The sequence below is a fragment of the Bactrocera dorsalis genome, chromosome 5, assembly GCF_023373825.1.
Source record: "Bactrocera dorsalis isolate Fly_Bdor chromosome 5, ASM2337382v1, whole genome shotgun sequence".
NCBI classification, from domain to species: Eukaryota; Metazoa; Arthropoda; class Insecta; order Diptera; family Tephritidae; genus Bactrocera; species Bactrocera dorsalis.
The window spans coordinates 927,413-946,387 of NC_064307.1; the positions used below are offsets into that span (position 1 = coordinate 927,413).

At 35.2% G+C, this 18,975-nt stretch overlaps 3 protein-coding genes across 9 annotated transcripts in view; 2 read left to right on the plus strand and 1 right to left on the minus strand.

The window, feature by feature from the left end:
* LOC105232756 (DNA-binding protein D-ETS-3) overlaps nt 1-670 on the plus strand; it is a 70,338-nt gene extending 69,668 nt beyond the window's left edge. For both annotated transcript variants that reach the window (XM_029552979.2, XM_011214571.4), the window contains 2 exons: nt 142-350; nt 534-670. In XM_029552979.2, coding sequence (XP_029408839.2) covers nt 142-350; nt 534-670 — 346 coding nt within the window. The remainder of the gene's footprint in view (nt 1-141; nt 351-533) is intronic.
* Nucleotides 671-784: 114 nt separating this feature from the next.
* LOC105232820 (uncharacterized) lies at nt 785-1,417 on the plus strand. Its single transcript, XM_011214688.1, has one exon. It carries the CDS (start codon nt 785-787, stop codon nt 1,415-1,417), a length of 633 nt encoding a protein of 210 aa, XP_011212990.1.
* Nucleotides 1,418-3,127: 1,710 nt separating this feature from the next.
* On the minus strand, nt 3,128-17,875 carry LOC105232755 (protein lethal(3)malignant blood neoplasm 1). 6 transcript variants are annotated; one of them, XM_049457269.1, is made up of 7 exons: nt 17,316-17,868; nt 17,133-17,241; nt 6,573-6,710; nt 5,590-6,501; nt 5,378-5,476; nt 4,988-5,299; nt 3,128-4,942 (listed from the first exon to the last, which is right to left on the minus strand). In XM_049457269.1, the coding sequence occupies exons 1-7, from the start codon at nt 17,355-17,357 to the stop codon at nt 4,554-4,556; spliced, it is 2,001 nt and encodes a 666-aa protein (XP_049313226.1). In that variant the 5' UTR covers nt 17,358-17,868; the 3' UTR covers nt 3,128-4,553. The 6 variants fall into 6 exon arrangements, with proteins under 6 accessions (XP_049313226.1, XP_049313225.1, XP_029408838.2 ...); XM_049457268.1 differs by having other exon boundaries at nt 3,128-4,999; nt 5,045-5,299; nt 17,316-17,866; XM_029552978.2 differs by having other exon boundaries at nt 3,128-5,296; nt 17,316-17,875.
* Between the last annotated feature and the right edge of the window lie 1,100 nt (nt 17,876-18,975).

Genomic DNA, 18,975 nt, shown 5'->3' on the forward strand with positions numbered 1-18,975 from the left:
TATGAATCGATTAAATGAATATTAAACACGTCAAATAGTACAGTTTTTTTTTTATTATCGAAACCTTGAGCATAACTCGAACATATACCGTTATAATGTTTAAACATTACTAAATATAATATATTCTTATCTCACCAACAGATATTACTATGACAAGAACATTATGACAAAAGTGCATGGCAAACGTTATGCGTACAAGTTCGACTTTCAAGGCTTGGCCGCCGCCACACAACCCGCCGCCAGCGATCCCACCTACAAGTACCAGAGTGACTTGTTCATGACACCATATCATCATAGCGCCAAACTGAGCTCATTTATGAGTCCGCATCATGGTATGACATCGTCGTCAGGTATTTTACACGCTTTACTTTCCTTCTCTTTTTCCCAGCACCAATTATTGTTTACGTCTTTATTTTATTACCTTTGAAATCGTAAACTTTTTATTACACTATACTGTTGGCAGAAGTTTTTTATAACTCCACTGATATGAATTTCTAATAATACATTCCCACTTCTCTATTTCTCTATTACAGCATCGATATTCCCATCGGCCGCTTCGTGGGGCAATTGGGGCAACCCGGCCACAAATCTCTATCAGCCGCACTCGATGGGCCATGTGACGCCGTCGCATGTTGCGCCTCACCTCAGCTCCTATCCGCATTATGCATGACCATCATCGTCCGGCGGGGGCTTCTAATATGAGAGCAACGCCATCGTTAGCGGCAGCAGCGCCCATGCTGCCCACGCCGCGCATGCAGCTGCCGCAGCCAGTAGTGTTGGTTCGATGAGTGGTGGAGGTGGCGGAGGCGTTAGTGTTGGCATTAGCAGCGGCAGTGGTAGCGGCAGCAGTAGTAGCAGCGCGGCTGCCATCAATGCCGCTGCCACATTGCATTGTCTCACCTCGGTGGGCAGTAGTCATAGCAATGGCGGCAGCGGCAGCATTAATGGCAGCAGTGGTGGTGGTGGCGCCGGTGGCGTTGGCATTGGCGCTAGCAGTGGCGGTGGTGGCGTACATGCAAGTTTAGGACTCACGGCGATGGGCATGGCAGCGGGCTGCGGCGGTGGTGGCGGTGGATTGAGTGCTTTCGGTAGCGGTGCTGGCAGTTTAGCGTCGTTTGGTGGCAGTGGCGGTAGTAGCAGCAGTTCCAATGGTAGTGGCGCAAATCATCACCATCATCATCACAATAGTGTTGTTGGTGGCATTGGCAGTGGCGGCAATAATTTGAATATAGCAACTGCAACCCTAACGGCTGCTCCAACGCATAGCGTCGGCGCGAGCAGTGGCTTTGGAAGTTTGGGCGGCATCAGTGTGGGTGTGGGTGTCGGTATGGGCATGGGTATGGGCGGTGGCAACCTCAACTCTCTTGTTGTTGGTAATCGATTAATGAACACAGGCTTACCGACGATATTAAAATGATGCCATTTCAATGCGGAAAGTTTTGCATAACGATGAGACGAGCAGCACGCCCAACCTGCCAGGCGTCGTCCCAACAAATGTGCGCAAGAACAATGCTTATGCTCGTATACCGACCAGTAGGAATTGGAAGAAACAATGGCAAGCAAGCCGCTGCTAACCGACCAGCAACCCCAATTCGCCTACCCCATATGTGTGTGGGTGTATCTATATATTATATTTATAAATCACAAACTGGAGACCCAAGACCATTACACCATTTTACATTCATTTCGAGTACAAAACAAAAATCGTTCATGCTTAGATTAGCGGATAAGGAAATATGTAAAATACGAGCATTGAAAGTATTATCGTTAAGGAGAAGAAGGTAAAAACGAACAAGCAACAGACGTTAATAGTCTTTGATGTATAAATGTTTCTACACATGCGGCAAAAATATGTAGTCACATAAATTTTTTATTTCTCGTTAAGCTCCTTCAGCTCCATTATCATTGAAATATACCTGATTTAAAGTTATATCAGAAACTATTAGATTTGCATGTTATTCGAATACTTTCATCACTCTTCAGCTTTGCGGCATATTTGAAGATACTGTTAGCATTAACCCCTGAAACAATGAAATTTGTAAATTTGTTTTTCTATGGAAATTACTATAGAATTCCTAGAGAATGTAAATTTTGGCATACATTTTCAATAAATAGATGTACGTATGTATGCTTCGTGTATTTTCAGCAATATTAATTTCATTAAACGAAATTTATAAGCACAGTTTCTCGTGTGCTATTTTATTAATGAAGAATAGTTAAACAATAGGTGTAAGATAATTTTAGCGTAAAAGACGCTTTTTAAAAATAAATCCACTTGCCCACAGGTAATTTTAAGTTTAAAATTAACGAAAAATTTAATCGTTATTATAAAGTGTAAATATGTATGTATGTAACGAGAAAAATAGTTATGTAAAGTATTTATTAATATTTATTTGTTATTTTGTGATTCCATTATGATATTAAAATTAATTATTTTTTTCGATATTTCGTTGCAACGTTTGAGAAAAAATGTTTCGAAAATAATCAAAATAAGAACTGAACATAAATGGATGTCCGGATTCTCCGGATCTTTCGAACCTGCAACAGGTTGCGAGAATTCATTTCCGAATTTTATGACAAAGATAGTGAACTGACATCATTTGATATATATCTCCCTACTCCAATACTTTCCCGTCGATGCACAGATTCACAGCGCGGCAGATCTGGCAGCACCGACTAGGTTTGAGTTCTGTTCGTTTGTCAACAAAGTCGTAAGGCAAAAACAAAGTCATCGAGTTAAATTTAACCAGAAATAGTTTGAGAATAACTATAAACCCTTTTTTAATCACTATATTATTTTTTATGCTATTTGATTTGCATTAGTTATTTGATCGAGCACTTACCAAGGTTGTGCCCATTTATCTACAACACTAATAAATGAGCATCAAGAACTGTTAAAAAGCAGCTTACTGTTTCAACTTCCGAGTACTCTCTAACTTTATAATTAATTTCACTTTCACAAAGCACTTACTAACGGCTGAGTTTTTAGAATTTTTAAATACAAATTTCACAAAATACTGTTTAAATATATATCTCTGATATATTTAACTGTATAAATAAAATACAATATATGATTTTATAAATTAAAAAAATAGGAAAAACACAATTTTTTGAACCTCTGAAACCCAATAATTTTGAATTGGGAATTTAAAATGGTCTGTTTAATTTTCAAATGTTGTTATGACGTTTTCCGTTGCTTTACTTTTTCGCTGACAATTTTCGCATTCCTCTTCTCCCGGATTTCAAGCAGCTACTACTTAGCATTTCAGAAATAAACCTACTGAAGTTATAAGGCAGTGTTTGAGGTTCGATTGCTACTATGATAATTAAGAATTGGAGGTTATTCAAATTGTATAAAATTTTAGAACTTTTCGAAATAATTTTTTCTCAAACCAAAACGGTTATTTTAGTTGAACAACTTATAAGAATTAACTATTTACATAATTCTAATTACAAATGTGTGATTGTGTGTAGCTGTTAAATAAAAATATGTGTATACAGTATTTCATGTTTGTCTTAAAATGGTGGACTGTGATAGATGAATATGTACAGTTTAAATATAAATAAGTAAAAATAAAAAGTATTTTATTGATTTTAACAAACGAAAATGAATAAATAAAAGAAATCAAAAAACAAAAAAATATATATATATATAAACAAAAACACGAAAAATATTACATATGTACTTTAAATGTATATTTAAAAATTAATGTTTAACGGTACTCATAAGTCTTAAAGAAAATAAAAAAGAAAGAGCATTAAGATTTCTGTGTGTATTAAATGTCTGTTCATATCTTGGTGTATGATATTATATGAAATAAATTACGATAACAGTAAATAACATGTATATCTACGTATGTGTGCGTGTAAGTGTATGTACAATTGACGGTAAAAAAGAAATATATTAAATCAAAAAGACACTTGCATTCTAATTAATTACTGAGTATTTGTCAATGTTGCAATTAAGAAATCGAATCGAATATGACAGCTGAATATACAAAAACAAAATAAATGTATAAAATAATGAAAATGAAGTAAAAAGGTCAGTACTACAAATGTAGAAATGAAATAAAGATTAGTACCAATTCGCAGTAACATTTCTCTAATTGTATGTATTTACAAATTAATAACATTCATTATTATAAAAAATGTAATTTTAAAGTCATCTCGATGTGTATAAATAAATTAACGGAACTCCTCACATTTATTATACAAACGTAAGATTTAAATAATTAAATAAACATAAATGTGCAAATTCCCATTGATTGCAGTGTATTTGGAGAATTAAGTTTTAGTGTGATTAAGAAAGCAAAATTAATTATAAAGTAAATGAAATTACAAAAATAATTAAAAATATATAAGAAATCAGAGTGGAAATAAAACGATTTCAAAATTCGAAATACGCTCTTTTTTCATTAAATTTATTGAGTATTCTCTTTCTGCTGCCACTCCACACATACGCTCGCTGCTGCAACAGCAACTTCAGCATAAATAAATTAAACAAAAACAAGCATGTAATTATAAATTATTTAGCGAAATCATTGTTGTGGCACTTATGCCTTTCTGAACCACACAAACTCGTAATCTTTCAGCGTATTCTCTTTCGCTTGCACAGGCGCGTCCAATTTACGGAAACGCACACGCGGCTGGTAGCCGAATTCATTCGCGATGTACTCAATGGTGCGTTCCACATTGTCATCGCCAATGGCGTAGAAGCTACCTTCCTTATTGCCATTTTGCGAGCCGGTTTCCCGGTGACCATTGTAGTCAAGCAGATACTTGAAGCGGTACAAATCCCCCGCTTCGCCCACAGCGCTGGCAGATTTACTGCCAGCGGGACCGCCAACAAAGCCTGCAGCGCTGCCAGTTTTACTGCCAGTCGAACTGCCGCCGAAACCTGCAGCGTTACCAGCTTGGCTTCCAGGAGAACCGCCACCAAAGCCTGCAGCGTTACCAGCTTGGCTTCCAGGAGAACCGCCAGCAAAACCTGCAGCGCTACCTACTTTACTGCCAGGCGCACCGCTGCCAAAACCTGCAGCACCACCTGCTTTACTGCCTACAGCTCCTTTTGCTGCGCTGCTTCCACTATTTCCGCCAAAGTTATTGGTTCCACCAAAGCCGCTACTTCCACCACTAGCACCACCGATACCTGTATTTGCGCCGCCTGCGTTGCCTTTTCCGCCGCCAGTGTTGCCAGCATTGATCGCCGGAGCGGTAATTTGAGTGTTAGGGGTTGAAATGCTACTGGTTGAACCCTTAACGCCGCCAGCGGGTTGATTGCTCGGAGCTTTGGGAACTGCTGTGGTTGCAGAAATAGAAAATTTAATTAATTTATAGCAAACCGAAATTATTGGTGTGTGCTCTTCACCACACTAACCGTTTGTGCCGGTTTTCCCGGGTGCTTGTGGTGTATTTGCGCCGGTGGTTGAGGTCTTTGCTTTTCCGGCATTTAAAGTGGTACCAGGTGGTGCAGAATCTGTAAAAGTAGCAATATTATAGCAAAAATTCGTCTAAAAAGTATTTTTGTAGCGAAATGAACGAAAGTGCAACTCTGTGTATTTAAATATATAGTTTGGTTTGTGTACTCACTTGCTACGTTCGACGCAATGACAGGACTCAAATGGTTTGCGTTTGTGCTAAGTGTTTCAAATGGCTTTGACAGTTTTACTTGAGTTTGTGTGGCGAGTGTTTTAATATTTTGCGGAATTGCCACTGCGGATGGAATTTTGGGTGCTTTGTTCTGCACAAAAGCGGGATTTAAATTATTGCCGTTAGTGTTAAGTGTTTCGAACGGTTTGATTTGTGTTTGTGTCGCAAGTGGTAAATTGTGTTGCGTAGGTTTTGAACCCTGTGCTTTTTGTGTTGTTGTTAGTTGAGGTTTTCGTGTGATTGTGGGTGCATTGTCTGAAAGGCTCAGGTGGTTTGTGTTTGTACTAAATCCTGCAATTGGCTTTCCTGCATTTATATTATTTGTTTGTGTCGCAAGTGGGGCAGCGGATTGTGAATTTGGTGTTTTCTGTGCTTTCGGTGTTGTTAGATGAGGTTCCAGGAATGCAGTGTGTACTTTTTGTGTTGTTTGCTGTTGTGTATTCTTCTCTGATAGTGCCAAATTAATAGCTGATCCTATACCTGCAGTTACCCTGGGTACCACATTTGTGGTTGTTTGTTTCAATCTTGTTTCGACTAGTTGAACCTCTTGTATCACTTGTGGCAAAACTTGCGGTAAAACTTGCGAAACAATTTGCTTACCAATAACAGGTGTTCCTTCTGGTGCGAGCGGCTTTGATAGGAGACTTATGTCATACTTTTTATCTTCAGGCTTTTGTGTTGTTGTTGGTGCGTTATTTTTAATAAAACAGCCGGAACAACCTTGTACACTGAAATTGTGTTTTTCGAAAGGTTTTGGTTTGGCGCGCTCCGTTGTCGTGCTAGGCGAAGGTGGAGCGATAGCTTTTGGAGTAGTCGGCTTAGCCTTTGGGCGCACCACCATTTCGATTGTCTCTGTAAAAATTACACAAGTATATGGTTGTATTTTTAAACATTTGGTGTGCACTTTAATCGCAAATACTCACTTGGATTCTCCTCATAGGGATAACTGCGCATAGCTAATATACGAAATTTTCCCTCCTCATCAGTTGCGTAGACTGTCACGTGATAAATGCCGTCAGCGGTTATGAAACCAAATTCGCCCATAACGATGCCGCGCTCATCTAGATGAACAAGTTCATATTATTTATGTTGGTGAAGCATTAAAAAATATATTAAAATAAAATTCAAGTTGCACTTTCAAATGTCAGATTTTTTACTTTCAAAAAAACAAATACATTACGTTGGAAAAAAAGAAAAAAGATGCTAATGGTAAAGCAGTGGCGGATTCAGAGGGAATAAACGGTCTACAAAGTGTAGCATCTCAGCAAATTAAATTGTTAATAAAATCATTTAGATTCGTAACTTGAAGTACATGCTGCATTTAGCTCCATCTGTGATGTGTTCGATTGACATATTCGCCGCGGTTTATCTTCCAAGATTTTCTACATAGATATACTAGTAACTTGAAAAATAAGGAAACAGCGGGAAAAGCAACTACAGCGTGATTCTTCAGAAAGAATCGATTGATCTGGCAAAGGCATCAAATATGATACGTATCTATCATCTGCTAGTAACGTTCCGAAATCGAAGACAAAAAGCTGAGGAACATTTTCGATCAATTTATTCAGACACGAAAAAATTGGCGACTGAACTGAAAATTGACAAAGAAAAACCAAGAATCTGCGGCCGATAAACAAAAGTCGAAAATTTTTGCGTGAGAACTTGCGAAGAATACTAAAGAGTCTCAGAGTATATTCCTCTGTTGGATACAATCGGCAAAGATTTGAAGACGGGCGTTTCTAGAAAAGTATTGGATAGATTTCAACTAAGTTTATTGATTCTGGAAAAATATGTGCTTTGAAAACGAAAGAAATGGAAAATCTTAATGACTGCTTGATAGACAGATTAAAAGGCCTTTTGAATAATGACAACATTGTGGGACGTTTGAAGCTCAAAGGCGAACTTGATCACTGGCGGTGCTATTGGCAGCAGAAGCTAAGTCAAAAGACAACAAGCTACCGACTCCTGCATTGAAAACGTTGAAGAACTGCGATGTAGACCTATACCCTATAATTCGTAGTTTTATTCGTATATTCTGCACACTTCCTGTGACGAATGCGAGCTCTGAATGCTCTTTTTAGACGCTTCGCCGCATGAAAACGCGACTGAGGATGCTTCATTGGCATTAAAGTCACTGCAGAAGAGGTTCGAAAGATTCTCCAAACTTGGCCCACATCCGATGCATCGTTCTGTTTTGTGAAACTTTTCAATTCAATAAAAAAATACAATAACGAATTGACTACAGTATTATACATTGCAATAAAGTATATCATCCGCACGTCTACGATTTATTATGTGTTTTTTCACTTTAGTAGGATTTGATATTAGATGGTCGATTTTAAATTTCAGCATAATATTAAACTCTATAATATTTAATATACTAATCTTCATGTTTCAAATAAATGTAAAAAGTATACATATATGAATGATTATCGTCATGAGTTGTGTCGATGTAGCATTTTCCTATGTCTATCGGTACATTCGTGAAGTTTTCTCTTACTTTTTGAGATACAAATCTAAAATTTTGCACTCGTCCCTTCTTCCAAAAAGTTTCTTATTTGTTGGAAAAACCGACATCGGTTTCTTATAGCATACACTAAGCTGCTATACAAACTAAACGATAAAAGATTTATACTTACGAGTATGTGCGAGACTTTTTTCAGATGTATTAAAATAACGGGTGATTTTTTTGAGGTTAGGATTTTCATGCATTAGTATTTGACAGATCACGTGGGATTTCAGACATGGTGTCAAAGAGAAAGATGCTCAGTATGCTTTGACATTTCATCATGAATAGACTTACTAACGAGCAACGCTTGCAAATCATTGAATTTTATTACCAAAATCAGTGTTCGGTTCGAAATGTGTTTATCGACAAATTTTGTTCAGCGATGAGGCTCATTTCTGGTTGAATGGCTACGTAAATAAGCAAAATTGCCGCATTTGGGGTGAAGAGCAACCAGAAGCCGTTCAAGAACTGCCCATGCATCCCGAAAAATGCACTGTTTGGTGTGGTTTGTACGCTGGTGGAATCATTGGACCGTATTTTTTCAAAGATGCTGTTGGACGCAACGTTACGGTGAATGGCGATCGCTATCGTTCGATGCTAACAAACTTTTTGTTGCCAAAAATGGAAGAACTGAACTTGGTTGACATGTGGTTTCAACAAGATGGCGCTACATGCCACACAGCTCGCGATTCTATGGCCATTTTGAGGGAAAACTTCGGACAAACAATTCATCTCAAGAAATGGACCCGTAAGTTGGCCACCAAGATCATGCGATTTAACGCCTTTAGACTATTTTTTGTGGGGCTACGTCAAGTCTAAAGTCTACAGAAATAAGCCAGCAACTATTCCAGCTTTGGAAGACAACATTTCCGAAGAAATTCGGGCTATTCCGGCCGAAATGCTCGAAAAAGTTGCCCAAAATTGGACTTTCCGAATGGACCACCTAAGACGCAGCCGCGGTCAACATTTAAATGAAATTATCTTCAAAAAGTAAATGTCATGAACCAATCTAACGTTTCAAATAAAGAACCGATGAGATTTTGCAAATTTTATGCGTTTTTTTTTTAAAAAAAGTTATCAAGCTCTTAAAAAATCACCCTTTATTATATAAATATATTTCCAAGTCAACGCTACAATCTCTGGAGATATTGATCGGACCACTGTATGAACGATCAAAATCAAGATAAAAATCTATATTTTGTTTTATGCTATAAAATATCGCACGCATGAAGGGTATTATAGCTTCGGTGTAACCGAAATTTTCTAATTTTATTTTAAGTTATGTCTAAAAAAGGTGTGTTTGATTTATTTCAAACAAAAGTCGTTAATAACATAATGCTAAATATTCAAATTCAATAGAAATTTTTTTTTCAAGTTGAAGGAGAAGTAATAAATAATCTTATCAGATCCCTTTGAATAACCTCTATCAGATCGCCATAACTTATTGCAGTTTGAATATTTACAAAAAAATACCACACCCCAAAATATAAAGCAAATCGCTTAGTTCTTCAATACGAAATTTTTGTAGCACTTCCTTTTGCAATTTAGAAGTGTATCTATTATACCCAATATCAAAATACAGGAACGAAACTTGTTCAACGGCTACATGTTATTATATTTTTTATGTGTATATTATTTTCACATTATTTGCATTTATTACTTTTTTTTGTGTTTTGATTATTTCGGTTCTGCAAAGTTTTGATGTTTCGCCTAATTAGCAATAGTATGCTATTCACTGGAAATAAAGTGCTTTTGTTCCTTGTTCAACTTGATTTTCGGACATGCGCAGATAGAAAGCCGTAAATTTTAGGAAACAGTGTTGATATTTATTACATAATAAAAGACTTTGTATGGATTGTGTTAAGAAGCACTTTCGCTGACAAATTTTGTGCTTTTTGTCTTGGGAATGCGGGTATCTAGTTTCTACTGTCGTGCATCGAGTTTATACTGTTATGCCAAACTATTTGCTTATGAAATTAATAACCTAAATTTTTCCTCTTATATCTAAATTACATATATACATACTCGTACAGGTGTTAGAACTTATTTTTAATACTATGTTTTAAGTGAATACATATATACCAAGAATGTTTTGATGTGTTGATGGGAACATAATTAACGAAATTATAAGAATTTTTGTATCTAACTTATGAACGTTTTCTATCAGATCTCAAAACTTCTAAGGGTTTTCCCCACAACGTCCGTTTTCAAAGTCGGTGCTCCTCATAACTTCAAAACTACAGCACCGATCACTTTGAAACACTATTTCTCTACAAAATTTGAGAGGTAACGTTGGAGAGTTTTTTAATTGGTTTATATTTTTAATTTTTCAGTAATAACTTAACTCATCTTTTTGCTATAAAAATCGAGTTTTTTCCTTCAAAGTACTCCCAAAATTTCATGAAAAACAATAATCTAACGATATAGTTTTGATTTCTTGACTTCATATTATATGATACAGCACCAAGTTATGAGAGACACTACAATTCAACTTTTTTCTGAGACGATCTAGATAATTGCTTCCATGGCCGTATTTTTTAATATTTCTCCATGAAAATTTGACAGGATATTTTTCAAATTATGCATAATTAATAGACTTTGGCTATTTCATTCACATTAATATGGGCTTTCCTTTACAAGAAATAATCCCTTTCTTTCTTAAGGAAATACCTTTTTCTTGTGTTTTATTTTGGCGCTTTTAAAGAGAACAGTTTCTCCGCAATGTTAGAACAAGTTTAAAATGTGACGATAGGTAAGGAGTCTAACGGAAAACCTATTTATAGTTCGTTGAAAGGCGTAATCGAACCACTGCCACGCCGAAAAAACGTCATTAAGATATAAAATAGCTATTGTGTACAACGAATCACAATAATGAGGGGCAAGCTGTATCACCCAAATTTTTAAAAGACTAATTATTTTTTCTGCTCTTACGGCAGCGTGAAAATAGGTGAAATCGGAGAATAACCATGCCCACTCCCCGAAAACGGGGGAAATCGGATAAAACAATTTAAATTTAATATGGCTTATTTACTTCTTAGTATACAAATCAAGAGCCAATCAATATATTCGGATAAAACTTTGTACAAATACCGCCTATGGGATGTGCCACCTTATGAATAAAAATTGTCCAAATCGAAATATAACTATTCAAGTCCCAGATACCGGAAATGTAGACCCTATAATATTGTGTAATATAATTAAAATTAGGAGGGAAAGGAAATGATAATAGTATGTCTGTCTGCCGAAAATGAGTTAAATTGGCTCAATACCCCTTGGGCCGCCATATTGCTGAAAAAAAAAGTTCAAACTTTTGGCTGGCTTTATACAACAAATATCGGCCAGTATGTGAGTGATCTTAGTTAAAATTAGTGGACGTATTTTTCTCCTAATTGGATCTAATTGGGTGAAAAATTCCTCTACCTCTTCTTTACTTCTCGTATACTGTTGATTGCATATGAGGTACTTAATGAAACTCAGAGACATCGAGTCAATACTACACCTATCTCTCATATACCTACTAAAAGATTTTCAAACTTCCGGTTGGCCTTACACCGTATATACATGTGTAGTCAATAACATCAATTCCGATCTTTTTGATGGCGTTTTGCATATTAACTCAATATATTAAAATATAGTTATTGAACTACCAAATAAAAGTAACAAATTTGATTGCATGTTAATTCCATTCGAATTCGATTTACTCGAATAATTTATGTTGAAATCTTTCGCAACAATTTTTTAATATAAAGTTGTTCCCTAACTATTTGCAGGGTATGAAATATTCGGTTGCATCCGAACTTAGCTCTTTCTTACTTGTTTTAATTAAGCGTAGAATATAGCAAATCCTGGCACCAAGATTTTGCTGTTAATAAGAAGTATGAGTATATGTGGCTCGAATTATTAAGAAAAAATGCAAAAACTATTTTTTTCACATTTACAGCTTTACTAAACCGAAAGTTTACCAGAAAGGAGCAACTAAAGGAACACAAAGCTATATTCGAAAGTAACTACTAGGAGTGTTATGGGGTCATTAATATGGACAGAGACGTGAAAACGAAAAAATATGAAAAGGGCCGTCTTTCTTTTTGAAGATATCTAATTAGAATTCAGAGATAAAAGACATTAGGATATTTATTGCAATAACCGCTTTGTAAGTGTTCCACTTGGCTTCTGTTTTAAAATTAATAGCGTCATTTTTAAAAATCTGTAAAGGCCGACAATATAAATTGGGCAATCGCTCTCTATGTGACATATCAATTACTTAAAGGGTTATGACAAAAAGCGTTTACTTTATTGTTGAACAATAAAAAGCTCAATTTCATTAAAAACAAGTACTTGTAATATGTTTTTGTCGCAATGTTATGGCGCAGATAATCCAATTGTAGCGATTTCGTCAGCTGCTAATTTTAGATGCCAATATCTTTGAAAAAAATAAACACCGCAAACACCTGTTTCGATATAACGCAGATTTTAGATTATTTTCTACTTGAAATTCAAAAATTTCACCAGCCGAAATGTCAACACTTCAAGATGATGGTGTGTTATCTAGCATTCTGCGACTTGCTAATTGAATTCCCAATAATTGCGACGTATGCCTGAAAGATCTATAACAATAACTGGTTTCGGAAATAATACAGAAACTAATTTATTGCAATATAATTTCATTTATATGCGGCGCTTTCGCAAATCCATATTTACTTTACTCAAAAGCCATGAAAGGCTGTCTCCTATGGATTTAATTAAAGAAAACGCGTTGAGTTGTGCGTGAGCTTAATTTAGTTTTAATATTTTCATTTCAAAGTAAAATTTAATTCAACTTAGACATACATGATTTTTTTAACAAACGGATTAAAATGAGAGAAGAATAACCTTGTTTGCACTCAATTACTTGACACTAAATAATAAATTATGTCGAGAATCCAATTGTTCACAAATCAGCTACTTAGTCCCAATTGACAGCTCTTTAGCACAGCAAACATCTTTCAAGCGCCAGTAATAATAAAATTTATCAATCAATCGGCAATTAAAAGGTGATTTATTGACACTCTCAAATTAGCCAAGTCAGTTTCATTACCGCCCAATTTGTCTATGAACGTCAAGTATTGGAATGCTTACTGGTTTTTGCCGATTTTGGGTGAAACGAAATGGTTTTATGCTAATTTCAATTTCAATCTGGGCATGAATTATTCGAATAGCCAAATAAGTACGCAATTTGTTCATGTTTTTGTATTGTATGTCGTTTGATTTTTTACTGACGAATTTTGGAAAAGGCAATAGTGCAAGAGTTGTAAATTTCATTCTTAAATAGAAAATATCTGCACAGAAATTAATTTTCAGAAAAAAATAATTTTTATTATCTCGTTTTATTCTATAAAATCTGTTTAATGCTCAAATTGATTCGAGAATAGTTCTAGAGATGAAGCCTGGAAAAAATGCGGGGTAGGCTATATAATAACTTCAAAAGTATTAAAGCGTTTTTCTTGATACAGTGCTTTCATGGTTGGCTGTCAAGACTTTTTTCAAACAAATCAACCAATCTTATTGAAATTCCATACAGGTCTGCGAGATATAATTTATCAAGTATTGAATAACGAATGTTTTAATTACAACTATTTTCTTAACACCGTTTTTGTAAAAACTCCTGCCTAAAATACATTTTCACTGTTTTTTCTCCAACCAATACCTACATATATTTTCCTTTGAATTTATGACAAAATCTTTATAAAATACGTTTTTTTGCAATAATACAAATTTTGTATAAAATATTTAATTTTTTAATTGAAAAAAAAAAAATATTAAACGATTTCAAGATTGTAACCTCAAGTAACCCTTTAATATAACTGAAGAAGATTTACCAAAAATGATCATTAAAATATCTATCTAAAATTCAATTCTCAAGTGGAAATGCTACAATGGTTGTCAACTGTCAAAATTCTACATTTGTTGTTCAGATAAAGCCCAAAATTCTGCCAAGCTGCTGATAATTCTGTCAGTACTTCGTCATTTGGATTACAACTGCTGGAATTATGTTAAGGGGTTAAGCCATTCTACTAGTGGAAATTTGTTGAAAACTGTATGAAAATAAGATTACCCTTTTATTTTGTTTCAACTAGTATGAAATCCTAAAAATACCGTCGTAACTTTATATAAAAAAATATCGGAGAGTAACCTAGTAGACCCCATTGTGAATCAGAATATCAAAATCTATAGATACAAAAAATATTTTACACACTCAAATACATGTTTAAAACGGCATGAAAGAAATAAAATGCTTCTTTTTTCCTTACTCTCAGAAAGAATTACCACGTTTTGCTTGTTTAGGTCTCCTGTACTATTACAATTTTTGACTATAAACCCTTAAGCTTAGCTGCCAGCAGATATATTAGCTTAACTATTGTCTAATTGAAATACTCTAACTCTCATTTGCGCATAATGCGAAGGCATAACGCTTTTCAAATATTAATTTTTAAACAGTCACAGATAGAAATTTGTAGTTTATAATTAAAAAAAATTTATATTTTTAACTTCTATCTCATTTAAGAATTTTGCAATTAATGCAAAAGAATGAAGTTTTTGAAGTTATATAAGTTTTATTTACAAATAATTGCTCTTCACATCAATTTGGTTTGTTTCGAAAGCAACTACTATGGCTTAAGTTATTGTATTTCCTTCGGTACACCATTTTTTAATCAAAAAGTTTGCTTGAAAATTCCACTGAACTAGTTTAAAACTACAGCAGAACCTTCTAAAATATATATCAAACCTTTTACATCAAATTAAGTTTTTAAGAAACCTTAATATAAATAAATACAATCTGGGAAAACATGTAAAAGTTTATTAATATTGCGCTATTATGTGCATAAAAGCACAAAATTTGGAAACTTCTGTGTCCTTTTTGGCAAGATAGCCATGCGCAAAATCAATGAGACAGCGTCAGCTCTACGCCTTATAAATAACCGGTAAATTAAAATTTGCATTTCGTTTTTTATCGTACCAGTTTTCTTATGGCGTTATTTCTTCGGTTAGTTTGCTCGTTCTTTGTAGTTCAACATGTTGTATAAGGCTTTCGAAAAGCTATAAAATTTCATGCCATAAATTACACCAACCTCCATGTTGCATAATGCCATTTCTAAATATTCTACACATTTTACTGACCTTTCAGCACTATTCTGAGCATAATGAGGCGATTAGTGTGCGCTTGCGTTCTTTTTGTTGTGCGCTCATACACGCACGGACACGTTTTTGACACCCACACACAGGCATAAGCAACCAACGAGATTGACTAACTGGTGTCTTTTTAATGTTTTCAAGCTGACATCTCTGTGAATTATTGTTTGTCGTTTAAACTTAGCGGTGTAGACTATACTTAGCCATAAGAGGATTGATGATTTTCAAATGCACACATACATACGTATGTATGTATGTAATGCTGCAACAATTGTTGTTTGCTGCATCGACAGACGCAATGATGAGTTGTTAAATAGCCGACCGCTTTGGTATCGAAAGGTTATCTAACTGCAAAAGTGCAAGTGCACGAATCCATACAGATGTACATATATAGAATATACTTATATTATATTTCTTGCTGTCTTTTTTATATATATGTAAATGTATATGTTTAATAGTAACATAAACATAAGCGCACATAGCTCACCCAGGTAATATTCCAAAATCATAAAGTTTTACACAATCAGCACTTTTATTAATAGCCTTTGGCTAGCTAATTCGTAGTCACGGGCGTGCACATACATACATACATATGTATATATACCTATTGGAATGCATAAATATATGTAGTCAAGAGAGCTTACATTAGCATCTAGAAATGATTTAAGCCATCATTTCAATATGACTTTGTGTTTATTTATATTGCTTAGTTATCTTTGTAACATTAAGTCTATTGAAATAAGTATGTGTATGTGACCAGCTGTAACTTTTATTTACACTTCTTTGTAAAGAAGACATATAATATTAATTCTTAGTCAGCAAATAATTTTTAAATGATTAAAAGAATTAACTTCGAAAGCATGTCGATGTGAGTTTATCCGGCGGACTGTTAAAACATCTGTAGGGAGAAAATACGTATACAACACAAATTTCCTTTGGAACAGAAGTCGAAAGGTTGTGCATTGGAAAATTCTAGCTAAAAAAAGCTTCTAGAATAGAGCCATTTATCTGTAAAGCGTCTTGAGCCCATTATAAATCTGCTTAGGCCATCTATTTCTGGATCTGTATGGCTGAAGTGTCGTCTGCGGGGCCTTAATCCAAGCATTTTTGAAGTGCAATCCAGAATTATAGTATTCGATGTACAAAACTGCTTCACCCTTCTTTCATTTTAATTAGTATTCAACATCGGTTGAGGTCTTCAACATAAAATTTGAGAACAATTGTAGAGGTAATAGTGATACTAAAAATAACACATTTTAATTCCTTGATAGGAAGTGTGAATAGTGTTATCTCAAAGTTGTTGAAGATTTCTTGTCATAATATTTGTATTGTGAGGAAACCAATAATTACTCTATATTATACTATATGTTATTATATATGTAAGACCCTCGAAACAAGAGAGCACCATAACTTTGATTGAATGGAAGCTAATACTTTCACAAGTGAATTTTTTATGGCATAAAAGTGCTGAAAAATATATATGCCATGATTTTATCGGACCGTTGTATGTTATAGGGGTCCAATCTGAACATTAGGTTCGCGGATTACTATGTTACTGTATGTCAGCAGTTAATATAATTATTTATAATGAAACTGTAAATAATGTTAAAAAACAAGTACTTGAGGTTAGAAGTATCTAACTAATTTGAATTTAATTTTTTAAGCAACTGAACTTTCTATCACCTACTAAACTACCACCAAAAAGTAGTAAGCGAAATAGAAGACAGCTGTATGCTCAGACAACACATTGCAACATCAAAACAATAGCGGCGCCACATCTTTGGCATGCCACCATTGTAATACGCACCTTTTTTCTCATGACGATGTTGCTGCTTCTCGATTGAGAAACCAAACTCGTAAGGTCGTTGAGTCGAGGCAGCCTCTGTGCTGGGTAAGTAATCAAGCAGTACCGTTAGCTTTAAGCGAAATAAAAATAAATATATTTAGTGCCGAAAAGCGCCAAAACTCAATGGGCGAAGAAACAACTTACGACTACCACGCCAAGCAATGTCGACACTAAACGCAACTGCATTTTTTCGGCTCGTCAATATTGATGAGCAGACAAGTGAACTATTGCGTAACGGTAATTATCCACGCACAAGTTAATTTGTTTCTCTTATTTCAATACTGCAAACAATAATTTAGCCTTTCTTGCAAACTATTTATTTTTTTTTGCACATAAATTCAAATAATTTATTAAGATTTTGGAACACTTTAAGGTTAGGTGCACTTGCTTTATTATTATGAATGAAATTTTTTTGTGATTTTCTATATTTTTTGTAGACACGCACTGCACTGCACTCAGCCGACAATAGCACTTTGCTGCACTTCGTTCTACGCCTGCGCGTTCGTAACTATTGGCGCGTTCAATTGGGTGCTAGGTTTTGAATATTGTGTGTGGAGACGTTTTTAGCGAGTTTAGCAATACCTGCGCGCCTGCCTGTCTGTACGCTTACTTAGAGCAACGTGTCTGACCGCCGTTTTGAAACACACCTCGTTGTGTTCTGAGCGAAATTGACAAAGTTAATAATATTAAGTAAATATTATAAAACATTAGACCAGCACAAACTAATGCGCAGCCGCAAACGCAGCTTTATGATCTTCACTTGCCCTGGTGTTGGTGCTGATGCTGTTGCTTCCTTTCTTGCTTGGCTATAACCACCAACACACACAGAGATAGTAATGCTAGTAAGCCTTTACTTTACGCCTACTACATGGCGTGTGTGTATATGTAGATGTCACCTACTCACATAGAAGGTAGAACGCCAGCGACAGCGCACTTTTACTCGCGCTGGCGGTGTTGGGTGGCTGCGCTCACAGACACAATGCAAAAACAACGTGCATGAAAACCTGTCGTCTATTGTGAATGCGTCGCACGTGTCAAACGAAGCAATCCATTGAATCACTGTAAGCTCTCAGTGAGCAAATGCTGTGTATGGATTTGTGTGCGGCTATGTTTGTGAAGCTGCTTACTCAAGCGTCTGTGTTATCTTTTATCAGCATTTTTTAGCTTAGCGGTCTGAAGGTAAAACGTGCTTGTTTGCGGAACCGCAATTTGTTGCGTGCTTTTGAAAGGAAAAACAAAATAAATAATTAAAAAACTGAAATTGTTTGGTTAAGCAAACGTCTTAGTTCTCGTATTGTTAGTGTAATTTCATTATTTAATTGTAATGAATCATCTCGTCATATCTTGCACCTTATGGGTTTTATCGGAAATTAATATAACCTTTTCGGTATTCTTATTCGATTGTAAGGAGAAATGATTTTATTCGTCTCAAAGTGTCAATTTTTCTAATATATCACGAGATTTTTTAATTTCCTATTTGCTAAGTAATTTATGTTTCATCTTAAGGTTCTCGAATTCTTCATACGATTTTTCCATGCGAGTTGTCAATTCACTTCTGACAGCAAACATAAAAGTGAGTATAGCAAGGGTTCTCAACATCTTTTGTCTCCTTTTTCTATAAGTTCGACTTTCCGTAATTATTGACTAGTTGATTTGCAGCAAACCGAGGGTATAATAAAGATTTTTATGTGTTGAAAAACAGAAAAGGTTTCAACCTAAATATTGCAAAGAAGGCGAAAGTGCTTAGTTGTTTCCCCCTCACTTTCCTTCATTAAACTTTGACAGCTAGCTTCCGACAAAATTT

Bases quoted from the DNA above. Each gene is read 5' to 3' on its own strand.
- LOC105232755 (XM_029552977.2), bottom strand. From the start codon at position 17,357: ATGCAGTTGCGTTTAGTGTCGACATTGCTTGGCGTGGTAGTC. The intron at 6,502-6,572 runs GTGAGTATTTGC...TAATTTTTACAG, and splicing joins TCCCTATGAGGAGAATCCAA to AGACAATCGAAATGGTGGTG. The intron at 5,477-5,589 runs GTGAGTACACAA...CTACTTTTACAG, and splicing joins CATTGCGTCGAACGTAGCAA to ATTCTGCACCACCTGGTACC.
- LOC105232820 (XM_011214688.1), top strand. From the start codon at position 785: ATGAGTGGTGGAGGTGGCGGAGGCGTTAGTGTTGGCATTAGCAGCGGC.